The sequence below is a fragment of the Halichoeres trimaculatus genome, unplaced genomic scaffold (assembly GCF_033239565.1).
Source record: "Halichoeres trimaculatus isolate MK-OKI-2021-1 unplaced genomic scaffold, fHalTri1.1 fHalTri1_scaffold_3, whole genome shotgun sequence".
Classification (NCBI taxonomy): domain Eukaryota; kingdom Metazoa; phylum Chordata; class Actinopteri; order Labriformes; family Labridae; genus Halichoeres; species Halichoeres trimaculatus.
The window spans coordinates 25,603,380-25,625,980 of NW_027437181.1; the positions used below are offsets into that span (position 1 = coordinate 25,603,380).

The following is a 22,601-nucleotide window of genomic DNA, read 5'->3' on the forward strand; positions in this document are numbered from 1 at the left end:
ATTAACTAGCGTTTTTCCAGTTAGGTTCAGGGAAAGGGGCGGGACTTTAGCCTCATCCCAGATAGCTACAGGGTGCCCGCCTGTCAGTGAAGTTGGAGGTTAAGTAACTTTAAATTTAACAACTTATAAAAGATGTATAACATTTTTTGAACCGGGCTGTAAACTTCATTATTTTGGCTGTAAAAGACCAGGGCCCATATGCAGGTTCAGTCATTAAACAAATGGCACCATTAGTCTTAATGTTCTGTTAGCGTTAGCCGCATGCACAACTGCAAATAATTGGCCAGTAAACTAATTGTTGAATTGAATGAAAGAGATGCAGGTGCAGATTACATCATAATTCAGGGGAACCCCCCGGAAAACCCCATCAAACAAATTTGAACTGTGCATGTGTACACTCATAAACAGTGATAAACCTGGCGAGCTGTGTGGCTGAGAGAAGATCAAGAAAAGGTTTTTTAGTTGGAGAAATGGACATTTTATCAAAAGAATACACAGACAGCTGTTATCTGTAAGCCAATCATTTAAACAAAGAGAAAGAGAAAGTTTGGCTCAAGTTCTTGAACAGAGTAAATGCGTGTGGTGTTTCTGAGTGCACAGTAGAAAACCTCAATAATAAAATCAGTAATGTGAAAGCTATTTTTGCGAAACAAGCCCCGCAGCAATGCTCCAGTACCTGGATGAATGACTCTTAAAGCAGTTTATGAACCCCAACATTTCACCACACACATCTTGGAAGGACCCAGACGCAGAAAAGCAAAAAGCAAATTAAACTTATAAAACTGACAGCAGCGTGCCTCGCTGGTTTGTCTCTCTTATCTCATCTGTTCACTGAAAGAACGTGTCTCCTAAATCTAAAGTTGCTGATTGGCTACACATAGCCACCTTTTTTATAAGATTGTCCACTGTCTTTGCATTTTTCATCTCGAACTGTCACGTATTGCACAATGTCTCCCATTGAACAACCAAACAGGTGCTGTTATCCTGCCGTTGGTGCATGTAGTGGTGGGGTATACCTCCATTAAAGCAAATGCTCTTTTGGGCCGTTAACCTGGGTCATGCACACCGCTAATCAACTTTTTTTTCACTGTAAGTACAAACAGTCTGTTTTCCCCACTGATGACTTGTCGTGCATACAGGCCCTGTTCTTTTAAATGGTGTGTATTTGGTGTCTGGTAGGCACATAGCCTTTACATTTTAAGAGCGTAGATTACTGCTTGGTTGTACGATAGGCAATGTCCATTTTGCAAATGCAACTATTGGCAAGGAAATAGTGGGATGCTAACATTAGCTGTTGTTTAATGGCAGCTAATGTGCTGTCAAAGTTGAGTCAGTTTAAGACTGTTTTAACCGCTCTAAAAGATAACGTTAGCATTTGACAACCTAGCTATAGGTTATATAGGATGTGCTGAAAGCTGCTATCGGCTGTTTTCTGACAGTACCAAAGGTGTCACCAATTTTTTGGATATCGTCTAAAAATGTGTATTGTCTATGAAGTTGCAGATTAATTTTGTTGTGGTTTATTTTATGCACTATGAATCCTTGAAGAACACTTAAAAAGAAAACATGTTTCTGTTGCTGCAGTGAGACCATCAATCAAAAGATTTAGGGGCAGCAAGACTCAGAGAAAACAGTGTTAAAAAAGAACTGAGCAGAGGAATAAAAAAAAAAAAAATACTGACGGGAATTGGTGGAGGGAATGCCAGCCTGTCTGCTCTCTTTTACGCACATGGCGTCCATCCGGATGAGAAATGTGATTACAAATGAGAGTGTGAGTGAGAGAGCGGAGTGCCACAGCTGGCATAGCATCTGGCTTGGCATATCGTTGCCCGGCCTCGCCCGCTGCCTGTGCGCTCTAATGTGGCTGTCGACAAGCCCATTAAGAAACCATTACTAAATGCGCTGTCTCTGCTCCTCTTCCACGCCTTACAGCACAGGCCCGGGGGAACGCCGACAACACACAGGGAAATGAAAGGAGGGTGAGGAGACAGATCATACAGAGAGAAAAAGAAAGTACAGAGAAGAAGATGGCACTGGAAAGTTTTCACAAGTGAAGGTGGATTTAATGCTACACCTCTGTACCATATTTTCTGTGCTGGTGCCAGAGACAGGAAGAGATGGAGAGCAGACACTCTGAACTCACTTTATAGTTCACCATCAAAACCGAGCTATTTGAGGAAGGTCTGCCTCAGGGCATGGTAGGAGGAGGTGTCATCCAGCTTCCACTTCAAGCTAAGTTCAGACTGACCTACATTATTCTGACTCTAATCTTAAATAAGCAGCATACGTCTTCAGAGGTGACCGAACAAAAAAGGTGATGGAAACAACTTGATTAACAAATTTTGACGTTGAATATGTCACATCTATTTTTTCTCCTGTTTTTTTTTTCCAACCTGACCAAAACCAAACTCCTTAATGAGTCTTTTGGAGTCACTGAAACGTTTTTTTAAAAGCCTTGGTGGTGCGCAGGAAATGAACATTTGTCCGTATGTTTACTCCATATCTTCTTTGTTAAACCATTTTTTCAAATGAGTGAAGTAATTAGCACAGATTCTAGAAGTGACTTACATTTTCCTGAAGTTGGACAGAAAATCCAAAATTAATCAAGACAGATTCTGACTGTTTTGATCAGGCTAAAATATAAAGTTTGTTTTCATTGGGCCGGCCATACACTGTATGACTTTAAGTCAGATTTGAGGCCTGATTGGCCTCCCTGAACGATCAGCGGTGTGTGACCTGATCTGGAGCTTGTCATAACCAAATATTTGTCTAAATAATGCTTGAGTGTATAACAAATTTTCTTTTTTGTGAACGCTTTAGAGAACTACGGATCTGGAGCTCTTAATATAAAAGATGTTTTATGTCTGTGATTCCAGGTTGGACTGCCTCCAGGGGAAAAAAACACAATAACCAATGAGAGAAGCCAACTGGGAAGTGTCATTAACCTGAAGTTGCTTTCCTAGGCAACCTAAATGCAAATGTACCCTGAGCCAATATGCATGAAAACTGAAAAACGAGCCAAGTGTTTTGAATTATTCACCTATATTCTTTTACTTGTTCTTTTCTTGTTACTGCAGCACAGACATGGATGGCTGGCTGACAACAACCATGTTTGTTCATCTTCTGAAGTCACATTTGATCACACAAGCTACTGTGAGATATCATAAAACCCTAACCAGTGTGTGTTTCATGCTTAATGATTGACTTTGTTTTGTCATCACAGGATTTTCATGTAAAGACTTGGTGTGAAATGTCTTTTTGTGTAAGGTTTTCAACAATTTTAAGGTCAGTTAAGATCAAAAAGTTGTCAGGGGTGTAGTCAGCTTTAGGGAGGAAATGCCTTTGCTCAGTGGTCCTAAAAAAACGTTATCTAACAATATAGATTTTTCAGTAAGTGTCAGAGTTACAATCTGTTTTTCACACATTTTGAACGATGCAAGTAACAGACAGTAGAATGAGACGTTCTGTCTTCGAGAAAAATGTAGCATGAGGTCCTTTTTTGGCTGTCACTTTAAACTTGAAATCAGTCAGAGAAAATGATGACATGTTCTCACCAGGCAATGAAATAGTCCAACGTGCAGAAAAAAAAATCTTTCATTTGTACTTTTCTGCATTTTTTCAGGCAAGAAGGAGGTGTATCGCTCAGGCCTGCTTTCCACTGATGATGGACCTTGATGTTAAAAATGGCATCACTGTCTGAGGAGAGGAGAGGAGAGAAGAGGAGAGGAGAGAAGAGGAGAGGAGAAGGTGAATATCCCTTTAAGGGTTTATCGTAAGAGATGATTTTAACATTTTTTGTGCCAAATCATGGGGCCGATATAATTACGGGTTAACACAAACAAAGGGCGAACTTGAGTATCACTTTCTTTTTTAGAGCTTTTTTTCATGGCAATACCTCTCACCTTAAGAGTTTCTGTCTAGAACTGAACTGGAGAACTACAGTTATTTGAAAGCTCATTTGTGTTTTACAGTGGTTTGATTACAGTTAGGTTAGGATAGAGAATAAACAATGAGACCTCACTTTCCAGCTTTTGAGTATAGCTACACATCCATCTAATGTGAACCAAAAATACACGTACTGCTGTGTGCAACATCCTGCTGAGTGTGTGAGAGTGTGTTTGTGTGTGTATGGAGTGGTGAATTGCTCTTTTTATGAGTGACAGTGACAGGTTTCTCATCAGGCCCTGAAGCCTCCTCACAGTTAGAGACCATGTACATCACAGCCCCCCCAAACAACAAACACGGACACACGCACTCACATGAGCGCACACTGAACTGGGTGATGGTGTAAAGGAGACAGTTTGTGTGAAACCAGCAAGAAGCAGAGACTTGGTTTGTGCCACACATGAGAGTGTATGTGTGTGTGTGTGTGTGTATGTGTGTGTGTGTCTGCACAGGCTGCTGGAACTAAGCGGGGCTCTTAATCACGGTTGTAACAGGCAACATTACCAGCAGCGGCAGCAGGCTAATGATGAATGCCCGAGTCTCCGTGCAAACCCTGACCTCCTTTTCTGCTGTGATGCACAAAAACAGTCACAAACGCATGTGTTTGTGTTGACACAAACACAAAGTGGATGAAGTTTGCATCAACACATACATCCTAACAAAAAAAAAATACACTGCTGAAGCAAAGCAACAAAAATGATAGGATAAATGTAACCACACACACTCTTTCACTAGTCCCATAGGCAGATCTAAGCCTACTTTAGCCAATCTGATCACACTGGGAATGAATAGCCTGTGTAACTGATTTGAGCCTGTTCAACAATGTGTTGCTTTTACCAATCAGTTATAACACCAGGAACCAAAGTGGTTTCAAAAAAGACTAAAACATACACATCGTAAAAGCCAGAGGACAACAGACTCTGAAAAACTGAGAAGTAAACCACAGAAAGAGGGCGAGAACGAGAGCTGAGGGAGCAAGAGAAGGGGAAATATTAGAGATTTAAATGAAATGTAAATGAGAGAGAAAGATCCAGGAAGTGGAAATGAAAGAGAAACAGAGAGAGCAGCACATGAGAGGGACAGATGGTTAAAAAAGGGGAATAAACGAGGAAGATTTTGCGACAGAGCGGGTGAGTAGTTATAAACGAGTGTAAAGTTTTGATGAAGGACAAACTAATGTCAGGGACTGGGGCGGTTCGGGCTTCCTGCTCCCCGGCTACCACATGTGATCCCGCCTGTCACTCACACTCCATCGCCATGACAATCATCGTGATGCTGACGCCTGGGGGCGGGGACAAGCCTGTCCTTGTAACAAACAGAACCCCTCTGCAGTCTGACGCCAGCAACTGCTGAGAAGATTTCAGACACACAAGCTTACACACACACACATCCAAACACTCCTGCGCTCTAAAGTTGAAGCAAATCCCCATCTTAATTCAGGAGCAGTTTTTGGGTACACTGATAGAGCAGCTGCATGCTTTGCCGCACGTGTGTATTGTGCAAAACGCGTCATGATGTTGACCCTTGTGCTTCCAGAATAGTCACTAACTGTACACTTAGACAGTTCATGTCAGTTTGTGATCATATTAAATTTGTGTTGGAGGGAGGAGTGAGAAAAAGACAGAAAGAGAAATAGTCTTTGTGTGTGTGTGTGTGTGTGTGTGTGTGTGTGTGTGTGTGTGTGTGTGTGTGTGTGTGTGTGTGTGTGTGTGTGTGTGTGTGTTAGCCATGGGGTAGGGAGCAGGGACTTGTCAGGCTGAGGAAGAGATGGCAAACTGGATGGTGATGCCAGCCCTGTGTGACAGCTCCTTCACACACATATGCACACACTCACACGCACACACATACACACATGCTGTAACCCCCCCAAACCTACCCTGGCCTGCACTGAAGAGCTGTGAAAGCTGGGACGCAGAGAGAAAACGAGACTGGTGGAACCTCCTTTTAACTGGAGGCTGATTAGCGTGTGTGCGTATGTGTGTATGTGTGTGTGTGTGTGTGTGTGTGTGTGTGTATTAGTGGGAGGGAGGTGGTGTACTGGGGGGCGGGTTCAAAATGTCACATCAATTTGTGGCTGTGCTGTTTCTGAAAGAGGCTAACCCCACTGCCACTTAAACTTAGCACAGCAGTGAACAGCACACTTGTAGACAGGACATATACATACTCCAAACACACACACACACACACACACACACACACACACACACACACACACACACACACACACACACACACACACACACACACACACACACACACACACACACACACACACACACACAGTTATACAATTTCTACAAATGTCAAAGTCCAACTACTCCACAAAGTGTTTTGTGTCACTTTGTCACTTTTAATCGTTGCTGCTGCTGAAGAAAATCCTGTTTCAGCTGAGATGATGAATGATGAGATGATGAATGATGAGATGATGAATGAGGCGACTCTGCAGAACCACATGCCATAGCACCAAGTAACAAAGCAATCTGACAGTGTTTAGTTTGCAGCAGAGCTAAAATTAAAAGGGTTTTTATTTTCAGTCATTGAATTTTTTCATGTTCACTCAATGAATAAATTGTTATTGCTGTATTAAGCATTGATGCATTTCATGGTGACTTAAGTTTTGCCACCGTCCTTGTGAGTCTGCTCCAAAATATCTAGTTAATTTAAAATCTAATACTAATAATATAATGTTAAATATTAAACTTACATTATACTTTTTTTATTGTAGGCAAAATGCCAGATGTTCTGTGGCAAAGCTCTGGCACAGCCAGTCCGCATTAGCTGGTGCTGCATCACTGGGTCTAGCTACTGCTATAATACAGTAATGATCTACCACCCAGATGTAAACATGCACAGATAACAGATAGAATATTGTAGCATGATCCATTTTTTCTAGTATTTTGATTTAGGAAAAGTAAATATAGGTCTATGTGGACTGTCTCTAATTAAACAGACATATAATCACTTGACAGGAGCAATGTGCAAAGGCACGTGAACTTGAGGACCGAGGGCTGGTGGTGACCAGATCCATAAATTATGCTCGATTTTGACGGTTTCCTATCTTTTTACCTTTAGATTAGTTGGATAGTCAGAATTAAAATTTCCATTTGAATGATTAGGAAATGAGTTGCTTTGGTACATTTCATATGAGAATTCACAGTAATCACATTGCCATGGTCAAAATTTATTTCAATAGAAAGGCAAGTTTTACGTCTGAAGAGCATTGCTTTCCAGGTGATCCGGGTTGAATTTTTTTCCTGTTGAATGTGAGTCTGGGAAAATGTTTTGGATTTATTTATATAAAAACATTTTGCAAACAGTAAAATGAAGAACAGCAGAGTTCCATACTCTGAATATTGAATATAATTGAACATAAGATATTCTCATATCCTGCAGGCCTCGCACACACATATATTTGAGTTTGATGTAATTTCTTGAAAATTTATCAAAGCATGTCACTCAAATTGTATTTTTGAAGGGTGCTCCACTGTGCCTCTGAGCCCAAGGCACAGCAGCCAACTGTGGGGAGGTTGCCAGTTAAAATCCCCCAGGGGTGACCTGGCCAGGGCCCCAGACCACTTTAACCACTCGTCTCCATTAACAGGCTCCCAGATATCATTATGCTCCCAAGGGAACAGGCGTGCTCTAACCAACCATTTACCCTCTCTCCTCTATTTCTCCCGTCTCTCCCCCTCTCTACCATCATGTTACTCAATGAAAAAAGACAGCGGAGAGAAAAAATATGAGATTGATTTATTTGCTTCAGTGTTCTTTGGGATGGAGTCCTCTCCTCCGTTTTCTCTCTCTCCCTCTTTCTCTGCAAACTGAAACCAATTAGCGAGCAGAGCACTTGTAGCGGGGAATGTAGGGCAAGCGAGGAGTAATAAAAAAGTATTGACTTTTCTGTGACTGTACGCGGCGTGAAAGGGGTGCCGCGGCCTTGTCCGACATGAAAGGAGCTCCATTAATTTCACTTATTTCACCCAGGCCCCTGTCAGGAGGCCCTAATGCGTCCCAGGCGCACTTCTCACATGCAGGCACTCAGACAGCCAAACGCAGCTCCAGCCTGGTTACCAAATGAGTTTACATTATATATCAGAGCACCAGAGAGGAGGGTGCAAGAGAAAAGAGTAATTTCTAATTCCCTGGTTGAAACACAAAGCGAGGCCTTTCATACGCAGCTAATTTTACCTCAACCTTACCTCCACGTTCTCTTTCGCTCTCGCTTTTCTTGTTCTGCATCATGTAAAGGCCACAGTTTCACATCAGTGACTTCAGCTGGCAAAACATCAACTCAGTCTGTGAGCCTACCAGTACGATACAAAAGAACACAGTTCTTGGTATAATTTCAGCTGCAAGATGTAAGTATAATTCTTCTCTGTTTTTAGAATTGGCTGGTTAAACGCAACTAATCAACAAGAAACTCAAAAGGACCTAATGTAAAAGGTTAAAAAATAGTCTTTTAAAGCTTTGCAACAATTGTCCAGAAAAAAAAAATGTATTTCAAAATGACTTGAGGAAAGAGAGTTAAAGATGCTATGAGGAGGATCTGTTTCAATTGCACTCCCTCGCTATGTTGTGGCCCGGAGTCTTCGCAAACTGTTGTAAATTACTTTCAGTGAAGCGTGTGTTTGTTTTGGAATTAAATGGAGATCAGATCAAAACAAATTTTCTTTGTTAAAGTCAACTTTTCACTGGATACAACACGCCAAGGTAAGGTATTTATTAGTACAGTACAGTTTGAAACGTGACATCAAGCAAACATTGTAGCAGCCGGCTATATGTTAGCCCTGTGCTCTGACGTATCCGTAGGCTAACGTGACAACAAGTAAACACTGTCAGTTTGTATGTAGTTTAGTAACTGTTTATGTTTAGTGCACCTGACAGCCTGGCACTCTAAGACATGTCTGTAATGTGCAACAATAGTAAGTATAGTTTTGTCATGTTAGTCATCTACCAAGCAGAGCTAACATAACCTCACTCTTCATTTTATTGATAGACTCTCAAGTTTGAACAGACCACTGCAGAATAACTGCTGACTGTGGGTTGGATTGGACAATATCACAAACAGTTTAGCTCCTGTGTTATAGAGAGATACAGCCTAAGCTAAAGGCTAATTAGCCTTTAGCCTAGTGTTGGTTACAACTAGGCAAATATCTAACAGGGAGCCTTTTTTTCAAGATCACCTAGAAACTCCTCACAGCCACTTTAAACAGTGTTTCAAACCTAAAGAAAGCATGAAAAGATGGATGAAATAACAGCTCTCCCAAAGTGAAGCCAAAACATTTGAATCTCTCCTACTGACTTTTTTTTTTTGACAGTTTGCTGAATGTGTATTTTGTTAGCAAAGAAGCTGGAAGTCAGTACTGTGGCTGCACCAACCAAACCCAACTCCACCCTGGCTCCACATGAGAAATGTGCTAGGGTCTGCCACAGTGAATACTTTGGCATCTCAGCAACACTTCTGCTCATTTTTGTCTACTGTATAGGGAAACCCTATGTAAGCTCGGCATATTTTCTTCTGTAAACCACCTTTGTTGTGATTCGTGCAGTTAAAGTTCAAAGAAGAATACGGTTCAGTACATTTTCCTTTTTTTTACTGTCCTCCAGGTGATTCATTCCAAACTTGTTGAAGTAAAACCTGTTAGAAATAAAAGGCTCTGAAAACTTTTCTCATCCGCCTCTCGAGGTTTGTTTGCTGTCATCAGGTAAATTTCATTCACCTGGAATTTTAACAAAGTTGTGTTTGTGTGTACCTGCGTGTGTGAGCCTGAGCCTCTTTGCATAAGCACACGCACATGTATGTGTACGGCAATGCGCCTGATGAGTGCCTGCGTGTGCGTGGAAAAGAGCGAAGAGTGAGAGGCTATCTGCAGACAGAAACTAATCAGTGTGTGTGAGATAAGAAAGCTGCCTTTATGGTGTATGGTAATCAGCCCCCCCTCGGCCTGCCACCGCCATGCATAATCACCCCGACTTATTCACATGATTGATGAAATATGCGTCTGTGAAATCCGAGCTGCTTTTGTTATCATCCTGTTTTTCCCCTCTCTCCCCCCTCTCCTTCCTCTTTCTCTCAATCTTTTTTTGTCTTGTTCAATCTCTCTGTCTCTCTAAATATCTCCCCTCCTCCTCTCTACAGTGGTCAGAGATGTTTGGAGCCATGTACAAACAAGAAATTACACACACAGCATGGGGTCCCTCTTCAGACTGCACACAAACACACACACACACACACACACACACACACACACACACACACACACACACACACACACACACACACACACACACACACACACACACACACACATGCTACACGTACTTTCCCCTCACAAGGTAGTAATACGATGCTAGAGATCATGAGAGTAGAAATATCCTCTGAAAAGGGACATGAAGAAAAAAGAAGGAACAGATAATGTGGAGAGATGAGTAAATGAGAAGACACATTAATTGTTCCGTCCTGCAGAGAGAAAAGTTGCCTGGATTAAAGGGGGAGAGAGGGGAAAGAGATTGACTGATAGATGGAATTAGATGGGTAGATGCTTCAGAGGGCTCTTGTCATTGCATCTGCATTAATCAAGAAACAGATGCAGAATTCACAACTACTGCAATATTAAGAACTTGCAAAGCACTCAGAGAGCGCAGACCTCCACCAAGCATATTGTGATTGTCACGCAACACTTTAGTCCTACTTTAATGTTATACTCCCTTTCAGCAGACTGTCTGCTACAATTTGGTGTTAGTTGCAGGTTTGTACAATAATTTGTTACCTGACAGTGTTGAATATTATGATGACCAGTAAAAATTTCATATTCCAGATCTTAGTATCCAGAATATTGGCAGGATCAGGATTGTACTTTTACATCTGTCAGAAATTATGGTGACCTTGTCTTGTATTGTTTTGCAAAGCAATCTGACCATTTATCGTTGAGTTATATACACAAATGGTGAAAATGGCCCTATCCCACAATGATAAAGAATCCTTTAAAAAAATCCTGGCTCCAGACGGTGATCCGGATCACCTCCAAAATGTAATCACTTCTTCCCTATCCCGTTTTGAACATTTCCTGGAAGTTTCATCAAGATCAGTTTGTAACTTTTTGAGTAATGTTGTTCACAGTCAGACAAACTTTCAGAAAAACGTAATCTCCTTGGTGGAGGTAATAAAAAAGAAGCCATTGAAATAAAGACCAAAAAAAGAACAAAGTACTTATAATATAAACAGGTAGATCAATTCAAGCCCGTGTTTCACCCACCAAACCAAATGCTACCATAGAGGTTTCTGATATTGGTGTATGATAGTTTTGAAGCCCTCGTTGATGGAAAGGCTGAGCTAAACCTAGCTGTGGTTGAGTATGATGACCGTGTAACAGAGCACTGTCATCTTGAAGTATGACACACACAGTAAGCAAGCTACATCTCTCACTCGCTGTCTGTACAGACCCTGAAGAAAGTAGTTTTGCGTTCTAATCAACCTGATACAAATATTTGCAAAACCCCAAGTGATCTTCTACAAACCCTGTTGTTGGTTACAGAACTGATGCCCCCATACGTCAAAGGCGTGTTCTGCCCTGACAGCTATAGAGTTATAGATTTACTGTTCTGGTTTTTCTCTTTTGAAATCACTTCCATGACATTTACTTGAAGACAAGAGGTCCCAAGTCCCCCCTTCAACTGGTAACCCTACGATGTCCCTGTAAAAGCTTCAGTATGTTTACTCACAGTTAATTTTTATGCTTCAAAACTTGGATACCTCCTCTTTTCCAAGCCTAGATGGAACAAGTGTATTTCAGTCTTCTACTGAGAGAACCACTGCCCATCACTTGTTGTTCCCACAGGATGAGGGGCTGGAAGAGTTCACTTTAAGAATCACTGGGTTATCCAAGCTTTGCCACAACTGGCAGGAGAGCTGCCATCTTGGTTCAAGACAACACCAGGGGCAGCATGCAAGGTAGCCTACTGGCTAACAAGTGGCGTTGTTCTAGGATGTGAATAAAGTGGAAAGAACAAGAGTTTAATATACTGCAACGCTAAAAAATGATTTAATAGTAATTTTGGAGGATCCACTCATCCAATCCAACACAGCCCCTTGTTGTACTATTGCACTGGCTGCTACTATCTGAACACACACTTATAAAGATAAAATGGCTTTGGACGAGTCAGTCTTTGGCTCATATGCAATGTCAAAAAAGGACTGGGTGACACGAAGCTTAGGAAGAAGACAAGGACTACCATCGGTTTGGGTGGAGAATACACACTGCAGGAAGGTGGGGGCTGAGACTCAGGGTAAGATTAAGACTAGGGCTGGGGCTGGTGAATTAAGGCCCCCAGCCTAGGGCTGCTATTACATATCTATAATGAGAAACGGAGACGAGGGGGGCTTGTCTTTGCACCTCAGCACACCTTAGATTAAATATGCACAATTCCCATGCAAAACGGGCCAGGAACAGCCGGGACCAGCGTTGCTGTCTAATCCCCGCGTGCTGGAGTTGTTTCAGCCAGGGTTAACAGGCTCATCAGTCAACACAGGCTGCTTAGCACAGGACATCAAGGCCATTTGCAGGTTTAAGTGTTTGTGATTGCTTCCCCTTCCAGATCCCACCAGCACCAACCCCCCACACATGCTCCCTACGCTGGCTAGTAAGCATATAAGCCTGCAATAAGACACACAGGCTTGCATATATATCAGCCATCTAATAGCATAGGTAAAGCAGTGGCCTTCATATTCACATAAACGAGCAGATGGAGGGAGGTAAAGACACTGACAGACTTACTGATAGTTGGACTGACAAACGGACAAAAGGTTGATTGACAAATAGAAAGGGTGTAAAGGAGATAGAAGATGCTCAGCTGAAAGAACAAGAGGAAACTGTTTTCAGTTATAATTATGAATGCTCTTAGTTAAGACGGACAGAAACAGAATATGAAAACGCAAAAAAAAGCAGACAATGTTAGAAAATGAAAACAGACCCACCATCTCCTATTAGAAAATGTATCAGTTTTTGCTTTTCTTGACAGACAAACACACTTAGGTCTATGTACGCTGTCTGCTGCATCCACTGTGTCCGTCCACATGCCAGCTTCATCACAATTCATTTGCATTTCACAGCCAGAGTTGACTTCTATCACCAACACACTGCTATATAAGAGGGCTGTCATGTTCCTCAAGTATGTCTGTGTGTGTGAGTGTATATTGTATATTCAGCTATTTGATAGCATGCGTAAACACATGCACACATGTACACATGTACACAACACATAGTCTGTGAGGAAAAGCAGCAGGGAGCATAAAAAGTTGTAGCCAGGAACTGCAGATAGAAAAAGGAAAGAATAAAAAGAGAAGAGGTTTGCAAATAAACAAGACGGCAAGGGGAGGAAAGAATACAGGCAGGAGATAGAGATGGGCAGTGATTATACCACACTCCATACTGTATGGTTCACTGGAGCATATCTTCGCAGGGACAGGCGGTCCATTAAAAAGCACAGACATCCTCATCCTGCTTGTCTTCCTGCTCTCTCTAACATCCATGTATACATGGAAAGGAAACTATCTGAATAAACCTAAAAAGGATCCAATCTTGACTTTGCCTGAAAATTACCATAAAGAGAACATGTTTCTATACAATAGATTTCTTTTGTTTTGAGACCATATTGTTTGATTTCATTTAATTTTTCTGGCTAAAACTTGTGCTAAAATAAAAATAGAATTTATCAAATAAAAGTCGGTTTAGATTGGTGTTATGCTCTCTAAGCTTTTTAATGAGTTTTAAATTTGATGAACATCAATTATCCAAACTGCTCTAACTTGTTTGAACGTTTTTTGTATGGATGAACATTACAATAAATTTCATGTTTTTTTTCTCCCCATGTTAATTATGATACAATTAAACAGCAACACTGCTGAACTTGGGAAATAATAAAATAAGATTAAAAAACTAAAGAATTTCATTTAGTTTCTTGGAAGATTTTAGTACTTATGAGTGTTTGTACCTTTTTTAACCAAAATAAATTGTTGTAATGTAAACAATGTAAAAAGGCCTCTCCATTCAGACGACCAGGGCGTTACAGTCAGGCATAAAGAATCTAGTCTCAACCATTTTGAATGATAAATTACAAACACCACTCTTTGATTCATTTCTTACAGGAGGACGTCGCAAACTCACAGAAATAAGTGCAAGAAATTGGTCTTGAAGTGACACGCCAACCTGGTTAGAAGTCAGGTCTAACTGCTTTGAACATAAGTAAAGTCTAATGTCAGTCACTCTCTTAAGTCATACCAAAAAATGATTGCTTATCATTTAATTGAGACTGTCCATTTAAAATCATGCTGGGCCCTTATTGTGCCTCTGTATGCAGGCCTGGTGGTGCAAAATGCCACCGTAATGGAAGCAAAGTGTTGGGTTAATTGATAAAGCTGAGGTCTTAAATAGAAAGGAGTGTTGCCGGGAGAATGTTTTATGGCTGTGCAAATGAAGGGGCTGCAGAGTTTTACACACCCCGTAAAACGGTGATAGAGAATTAGCATTCTTTCTTTCGCACCTCTGTAACCTGGACATTAACGCAGCTGAGCTCACGAGATGGATGGACGTGATAATGCAGGAAAAACATACACAGACAGACACGATAATGGTGACTTCATGCATTTGCTGTCTGCCCCACCTAGTTCCATTGTCTCAACTGGTGGCTGATTTTATTTTAGGTATTAATTGCCCAGAAGTATTGTTCCTAATTAAGATTTGTCTTAAATTTAATGTGTACGTCATGGTGATGCATTGTGGCTGGGGTCATTAGTATGTGAGCTGACATATATGGGTATGAGGGTAGATGTGTTTTTCTTGTCCATGTTGCCTGAAGCCTCATATCTACAACACAATCATGACAATAACAAGGCCACACCAGAGTAGATGGGAGGAGACTGAGGGGAGAGGAAGATAAGTATTTGAGCATGCGGCACAGACAAGGAAGACACTGAGGCAACATCAAAGTCCAACCATAGTTTAGCTTTTGGCAATGATCAGTGTAAGGAAATGTACAGGTGTGTTGAAGGATTGTTCACATGTTTGTGTGCATGTGTTCATGAACATGTAGAATGCTGAGCATACTTGTGCACTGCTGTGTATCAGTGTGTGTTGGATCTGGTCTGGTGCTGGCTTTTGAAAGTTGTGACGGGTGTCAGTCTAATGTGAGGGGAAGGAAAGGCTTGAAGCGCAGAGAGACACAGACGTGACCACTCACTTTAGTGAACTTGATTAGCACGTAGCCTCCTAATTAGCTAGCCTCTATGGTTACAGGCAGCACCGCTGGTGACACAGCCTACAACACAACCACAAAATTAGCATGGACAGAGGGGGCTTTCCCATAACTGCATATGAAATTAGTTGTTGGTGCATTAAGCTAGTGCACAAGCTGTAGACCATTGAGAATTAAACATATTAAACTTTCCAACTTTTAGGGATATGGGCACTTTTTGCCAACAAAACTGATGGTTACTTCATGACAAACAATTCACAAGGTAATGTGTGATTAAGAAGCTTGATTACTTTGCCATGGCATTTCCACCGAAGCCTTAAGTGTTATTTAAAAAAAATACACAATAATTAAAAAAAAAACTAGCACAAAGTATACAATACCAACGTGGAAAAAATAATAGTGTGCAAGTACTATAACTTTTGTTTTACTTTTAAATATAATTTAGTCAGATGAGATAATCAGTGGTTTACATTGTTTATTCTAAAATTATTTTTTCTGGCATGTCAAAGTTTTAGTCGATTCTATCTTTTCTGGGCTTGTCGGAAAATATCAATGATTCAAAAGAAACTCTCAATGCTAAGTAGTGACAACCTTTCTGTGTAGTGCCCACATTTAGCTCTGTTTTAGTGAAAGTTAGATTATCCATAATCACAGGTTTAGTTTGACTGTCAATACAAGTACACAGAATCAAAGAGTTCTGACTTAAGGCTGGTGTCAAAATGGGGTTCAAGCAGACAGTTTAGAAATAAGGGTAATTAATAGATAAGTTGCCCCAGACATGGGTCTTCAGTCTGTGAATCTCAATTTTTAGTCAAGCATTAAATTCATTGGCAAAACTGAAAGTGATGATGTCATATTTCTGGTAAAAACTGAGTAAAAGTTGATTAAAAAAACGTATCTGGCTCAATATGACACTAATTCACCCGACAAGTCCAGAAAAATGTCTTTATTCAAGATTTTAAAAAAAGACATCTGATTTGCTTTAATTGCGGAAAAAAAGCAAATCCAATAGTAAAGCATTATTCTTATTTCAAGAAACATAATCAGCAAATATTAGCACGCTCCTAGGCCTGTCAGGTGAATGTGGCTCAAATTCAGTCTAATAACATGTTTTTACCAAGAAATAAGTTAAAACATGTTTAGTTTTCAGGTTTGGTAGTGTACAAGGCCACGCAAGAGCTGAAAAAAAAATAATGGTAACACAACGCCCACTGACTCAAGATAGGGCACTTAAGTTCCTGCAGAGGTAAAAAGCAGCAAAAACGTGTGTTTGTGTGTGTGTGTGTGTGTGTGTGTGTGTGTGTGTGTGTGTGTGTGTGTGTGTGTGTGTGTGTGTCCTGACATGCTGGGTCACATTTGCATTGATAGATTTTCTTACTGTGACACAGATGGCTTAGGTAAATAAAAGTCCAGGAGTCATGGTCTATTTCTAGGACTCGAGTTGGACTGGGCACTGCTTCATGTATTCTGCCAGGAGCTGTGATGGTCAAGCCAGAGTCGGGGTCTGGAGCTCAGAAATAAAAAACTGGGCTATGTTAATGATGAAGCTTCAGGCCTGGGAGAGGGCAGAAGCAAGGCTTAGGGTGATGATTACAAACATGGCTAGGTAATGTGGCAGAGGCTGGGTGAGAGGGCTGTGGCTGGGGTTAGAAAATAATTAGGAGCATGGCTGGATAACATAGCTGGATAATGTGGCTGGGGGGAGGCAGGCTGGGCACAGTATGAAGATGATGAGTACCAGGGTTGAGCTGTCCACTCCATTGGCCCTCTGAGCTGTGACAAGATTCTCTGCTGGCTGCTGCTGTAGCTGGGGGTGATGCCAACGATAGGACTAATGCACTAATTACCACAGAGCGAGAAAGAGAAGAGAGATAGAGAGTAAATAGAGGTAGAGAGGGATACGGGGAAACAGAATGTCGTGCTGAGAGGTGAAATGGGGGGAATCTGAGGTCTGATGAGCTCTGAGTGACAGCAGAATGACACGACTGGGCTGAGAGCAAGCGCCGCCTTCACCATCATCTTCTTCAACAACCCCTGACACAGCTGCAGCATTGTTGTCACAGAGAAAGGAGGTCATATTTTGAACATGTATCTAGAGATCTTGATACATGCATGTTTAAGAGTTTGTTTACATATTTAGAATGTAAATTACTTAGTGGCTATTAATAACTTGGTATTATGGATGCACAATATCATCCGCACATTATCTGTATCAGCCTATGATGGCTTAAAACTTAAATATCAGATATCAGCCAACACTTCAAATTCCACTGATGTGATAAACCAATAAAACAATGAGCTGAAGCTGCTGATATTTTTTGAAGTTTTTGTGATTTGCCCAGTTCAGATTGGGTAGTCGCATATTTGGTTCCTGTTTTAAGTTAAAACTGATTTTAAGCAGCAGTTTGTAAGGTACATGTATCTGACTGCTTTAGGCACATTTACCATTTACCAAAGTAAACCATCTTATTCAATCTGGGTTTTATTGCTGTGCAGTTGCACCTCTCATATGTTCCCTGTGAACAGAGATTATGTTTACTGAATGTCAGTTATGAAAGTGGCCAAATCTGCCCTGGTTGTAGGTAGGGATGGGTACTTTTACGGGTACCGACCGAATTCTGTCAAAAGTACCGGGTATCGATTCATGTAAAACCAAAAGGTACCATGTGACTGTCAGGGAAAGGAAGAGTTGGTGATTTTCCATGCTGGATATAAACACAGCATTGCTAGGTTATATATTGAAGAATAAACATGTTAATAGAAAAAATATATATTTTATTATTAAACAAATTTATCTTTTTCACCACAAAAACACAAAGTAAGTACTGAAAATTGGTACCGTTAAGTACCGGTACCAATGGCCCGGGTACCGGGCATTGGTACCATATCGTTTCCAATGTGAAAAGTACCCATCCTTAGTTGTGGGTAATGTTATGATATTCTCAGGAAGAGCATTTTCCAGCTTTCAAGTAGGATTTTTCTTTTTGTTTTTTGTTGGAAAGCAATTGTCATAAAGAAATATACAGTTTCAAGTCTATATTTTTCTCATTTTGCACAAGAAACGAAGATTGCATAAGAAATGTGATAAGAGTATGCACCATAATACAAAATGCTGCTACCAATACAGAAAACAGTTGATGATCTCTGCAATTATGTGTGCAGAAAAATATACTGGTATCGGCATTGGTTGGCTAAATGAGTTGTTAAATATCGGTATATCGGATACCGGCAAAAAATCCAATATCGTGCATCCCTACTTTATAGGACATAGTTACATTCTCTTTCCTTTCTTTGCCTGTTTTCAAGACTCTTGAAATGCGTCCAGTCAGAATTGAATAGCTAAATGAATAAATCTAAGAGCTGTCAGTAGGGATGTCCCGATACTACATTTTCATTTTCGATACGATACTGATACTGCAGCATTGAGTATTGGCCGATACCTATATTAATCCGATACGATATCAGCACTTAACATGCACAATTTTATTACTTATTTTGTAGTATGTCTGTCATGTTAGAAAAGGCTTGACTAAGTGATATTATTCAGACAAAGAACAGTAGTCAGCAACAGAAGGTATGAGGAAAAACTGACCAATTTATTATTAACCAATGGGTAACAGAAATTTTAACATTAAACATAAGAATATACTAGTAATTTAATAAAATAAAGAATAAATTAGAAGACCCAGAAAATAACCTGAATAAGTCAAATAAAAACAGCAGGAGCGGAGTCTGGAATGGACTGCTTATATCGGAGTGCTTTTATCGGAGATTTTAGATGCATTCCGATATAATCCTATACTTGTTTTTTTGCTGATATTGGACCGATATCCGATATCAATATCAGACTGGGACACCTCAAGTTGTCAGTTCTTTGCTGGTCATAAACTTAAATTAAAGGTAACAGTCTAAATACCTCTATTGTGGCACTCAGTGTTGCCTATCATTTGTGGAGGCAGAAGCACCTCTGAAATTAAGTGATTTTATGATACATAAGACAATCATTTCAGTGGTCAGACAGGTTAGCATGCCAACACCAGATCTTGCATATTAAGGGCGTTAAAAGCATTTTCTGTGCCTAGCATACGTTCCAGATCTTATTAAAACTTTTGCATCGATATTGTTTATGACAAATGCAGCAGATACATCAAATAAAACTGGTCTTTCTCCCTCAGCCCATTGAGACCCCATATACCCACCCACACACACCCCACACTTATTTATCTCCCCTTCCTGGGGCCGTGTTAGTTCATTCCCCCGCCGCTTCCCTCTCCTTCTTCCCTGCCTCCTCTCTCTCTTGTTTCACTCCTCGTTTCCGGGCAATTGGGTCCGGGTGCTGGTGGTGGGGAGTAAGAGGTTGGGGTGGAGCTGCTGGGAACTTGTGTGTGTGTGTGTGTGTGTGTGTGTGTGTGTGTGTGTGTGTGTGTGTGTGTGTGTGTGTGTGTGTGTGTGTGTGTGTGTGTGTGTGTGTGCACGGCTGTGTATGTGTGTATGTGTGTGCTGGGAAGTGAGCTAATAAAGGACGGTGATCCATGAAAGGCCTTGAGCAAAGACACAGTCAATTACCTAATGCCTGGACCAGACCGCAGGGCCCACGCACACACACTCTCCCTCTAACAGACTCTTTCACACACACACACACACACACACACCAATGCATGCACCTCATTTACGTATACATGGAGAGGGGGCAGCGGAGGGCATAACTGGGAATTGTGTGTTAGTGTGTGGGTGGGTGTGCATATGCGTGTGATGGAGAGCGGCGATTTATTAAATTGCTGTCATTTTTGACAAATTTGTGCAACTCAAGTTGAAAGGGTTAGCCTGGACTGCCTCTCTGTTTTTTTCAATCTTTCTTTCCCTGTTAGAGAAGAATAACACCTTGCAGACTGAAACCAAGGCTTCCCAGTATAAACCTGTGTCTGCTGTTTGTATCGTATGGGACCAAGCTTCAGGCCCAGGTTTACACGGGTCCAACATTGATTGATTTTGATCTGAAAGGATGAAGAAGAGTTTTATGTTCTCAACATAAAAATGTATGATGACAATAAAATGATTACAGGATTGCCATAAACCTACAGCACACACTTGGCCTGACTTTCATTTCAACCATACATTTTTTATTTCAGCGACATTTGACAATTTTACTGTAAAGATCCTCGCATTAACATAGAGTGATCTTTAAAAAAAGCTAATAAATGGAAAGTATGTGTGACAGCTGAAGAGGATCAGACGTTTTATGTGATTTTGACACCACCTATAAAAGAAAAACATTAAATAACCAAACAAAAAAAAAGTCAAAAAAATAACTTAGGCAATCATTTTAAGACTGTGATGTTATATACAGAATTGTGCATAAATGTGTCTTAAGTTGTACGTCTTAAGGGATCAATCTAATAACATTTGAGACAGGAGTCTATAATAAATGGTTCAAATACAAGACTACCATGTCCTCTTTATCCACTGTAACATACATGAGTTTTGTGTGTGGGTGCTTACAGCCAGTGATTGTTTCCAACTTAATGTATGAGGACACACGGCAGCAAAGAAGCCATTGATTTGGACATGATGTTTAAATGGTTGGGTGATCTCCTTTCAAGACTTAATGTAGGAACATTATACACATCAAAGAATGTATATAAACTATATAATCGTCATAGTTTCATTGAAACTACTATAATGTTTGTGTGTGTTACTTTTACATACCTCCTTATCCATTCTACAGTACGAATTTCTTGGCACTGACTGGCTCAGTAAAGGCATTGCTGCTGATGCCCTGATGGTGAAGCTTACTTCCTGTTTGTCTGGTTGGAAAGTGACAGAAATAACATCAACGTTAAATGGCACAAGCTGCAGGTTAGCTCAGTACAGTCTTTACTAAAATACCAATATTGTGTTAAGCATGATCTCTAAACAAAAAATGAAGAAATAAAAACTACAGACGACAGAGAAAACCTGTGTTTAGTTGTTGGATTGTATGGAGACAAAGGAGAGAAGGGGGCTGAATGGGGAAGAAAAACTGGGTGGTCTTTTATACTGTAGTCAGGGAAATTATTGAGTGAGACAGATCAAACAGAGGGTTAATAACACTACTTCACACACACTCACACAACTGAGTAGATTAGCCTGCAAGTGGTAATGAGGTTGTAGTCAAGTGTTTCAGCAACACACACACTGGTGCACACACAAATTCTTAATTAAAACTAACACAAGTCTTTTATACAGCAGGAAATGACTGTGTCTGTAACTCACAATGAAGCTGTAATAAAATAATCACCATACACATACCCATTAGTTTCAAATAATAAGTATGTGTACAGTTACATTTAATGTAGCATACGTTTGTTTAATGCATATAGTGAGTCTATGACAAGGGTCTTAAACCTGCGGCTCTGGTGCCTCATGCAGCTCTTTGACTCCTTTGCAGTGGCTCCTTGTAGCTTTAAAAATATTATTGAAGTTAAGATTTTTTATTTCTCCTACAGAGGGTATTGATGACTAATGACATGGACACTAAATAAAATCATGCATTAACATTTCGTTGAACTAAATCTTCATCCCATCTGACATAAAGCCTGCCACCACTCTACTTCACCTCCTACAACATCAACAGCCCATCAACTTTCCATGCACCTGTGGCTAACCTCAAGTTTTACAGCCCTGGTAAGATAACTAAATCTACAAAAAAAAAAATCTGGAAAAAAATACAGATTTTAATTATGCGTCTTTGGATTCATTTGACTGCAAACAAGCTTAAAATGCATGATTGATATTAGGAAAGTCATTAGCAAACAGCAAAAAATAATTAGTTGGGCCATAATATCTAGATATGTTATCAAATCAAGTAATTTCTTTGAATTGGAAATTTTTGCAACTCTTTTAAATTTCAGAATTGTTTAAAATATCTTACAAAGTAATTTCATTCAATTTCTTTGCAAATTTTTTTACATTTTTTTTATTTTTGCAAATTTAAAAATTAATTCTTTTTTCAAATTTTGATATTTCTTATTCAGTTTTTGTGAATTTCAAAAATGTTTGATATTTTTCTAAGTTTTTGTAAATTTTAACATTTTTTCAAAATTTTAACACATTTCTTAAATGTCTAAAGTTTTCTAAATCCTTTATAAATTTTTTGAAATCAAAGTTTTTGCAAATTGTATTAATTTCAATTTCTAAATATTTACAGTTTGTTTTTTTTTTTCAAATTTTTGTTGATTTTTGAAATTGTTGCAGAAAAAAAATAGAAAACTAAGACATCACATGTTCAAGTCCATACATTCAAAAAGCTTTGTGTCCAGATAATTATTCTATTTTAGACTTGAAAAACGTATTGAATTTTATTTACTTTTTTTGTCTTAATTTTGAAGATAAAGTAGATTTTGTGGCTCCTAAAGTACCTCAATTCA

General features: G+C 40.0%; 1 protein-coding gene across 2 annotated transcripts in view; it reads right to left on the bottom strand.

The window, feature by feature from the left end:
• Positions 1 to 2,815: 2,815 nt before the first annotated feature.
• spata17 (spermatogenesis associated 17) overlaps positions 2,816 to 22,601 on the bottom strand; it is a 41,123-nt gene continuing 21,337 nt past the window's right edge. The window contains exons 9-10 of one of the 2 annotated variants that reach the window (XM_074666920.1): positions 20,902 to 20,999; positions 2,816 to 3,696 (exon numbers count right to left, since the gene is read on the bottom strand). In XM_074666920.1, the coding sequence (XP_074523021.1) occupies positions 20,915 to 20,999 (85 nt within the window). In that variant the 3' untranslated portion in view covers positions 2,816 to 3,696; positions 20,902 to 20,914. Of the gene's footprint in view, positions 3,697 to 20,405; positions 20,453 to 20,901; positions 21,000 to 22,601 lie in introns of those variants that run through there. The other variant, XM_074666919.1, reaches the window with a different exon arrangement.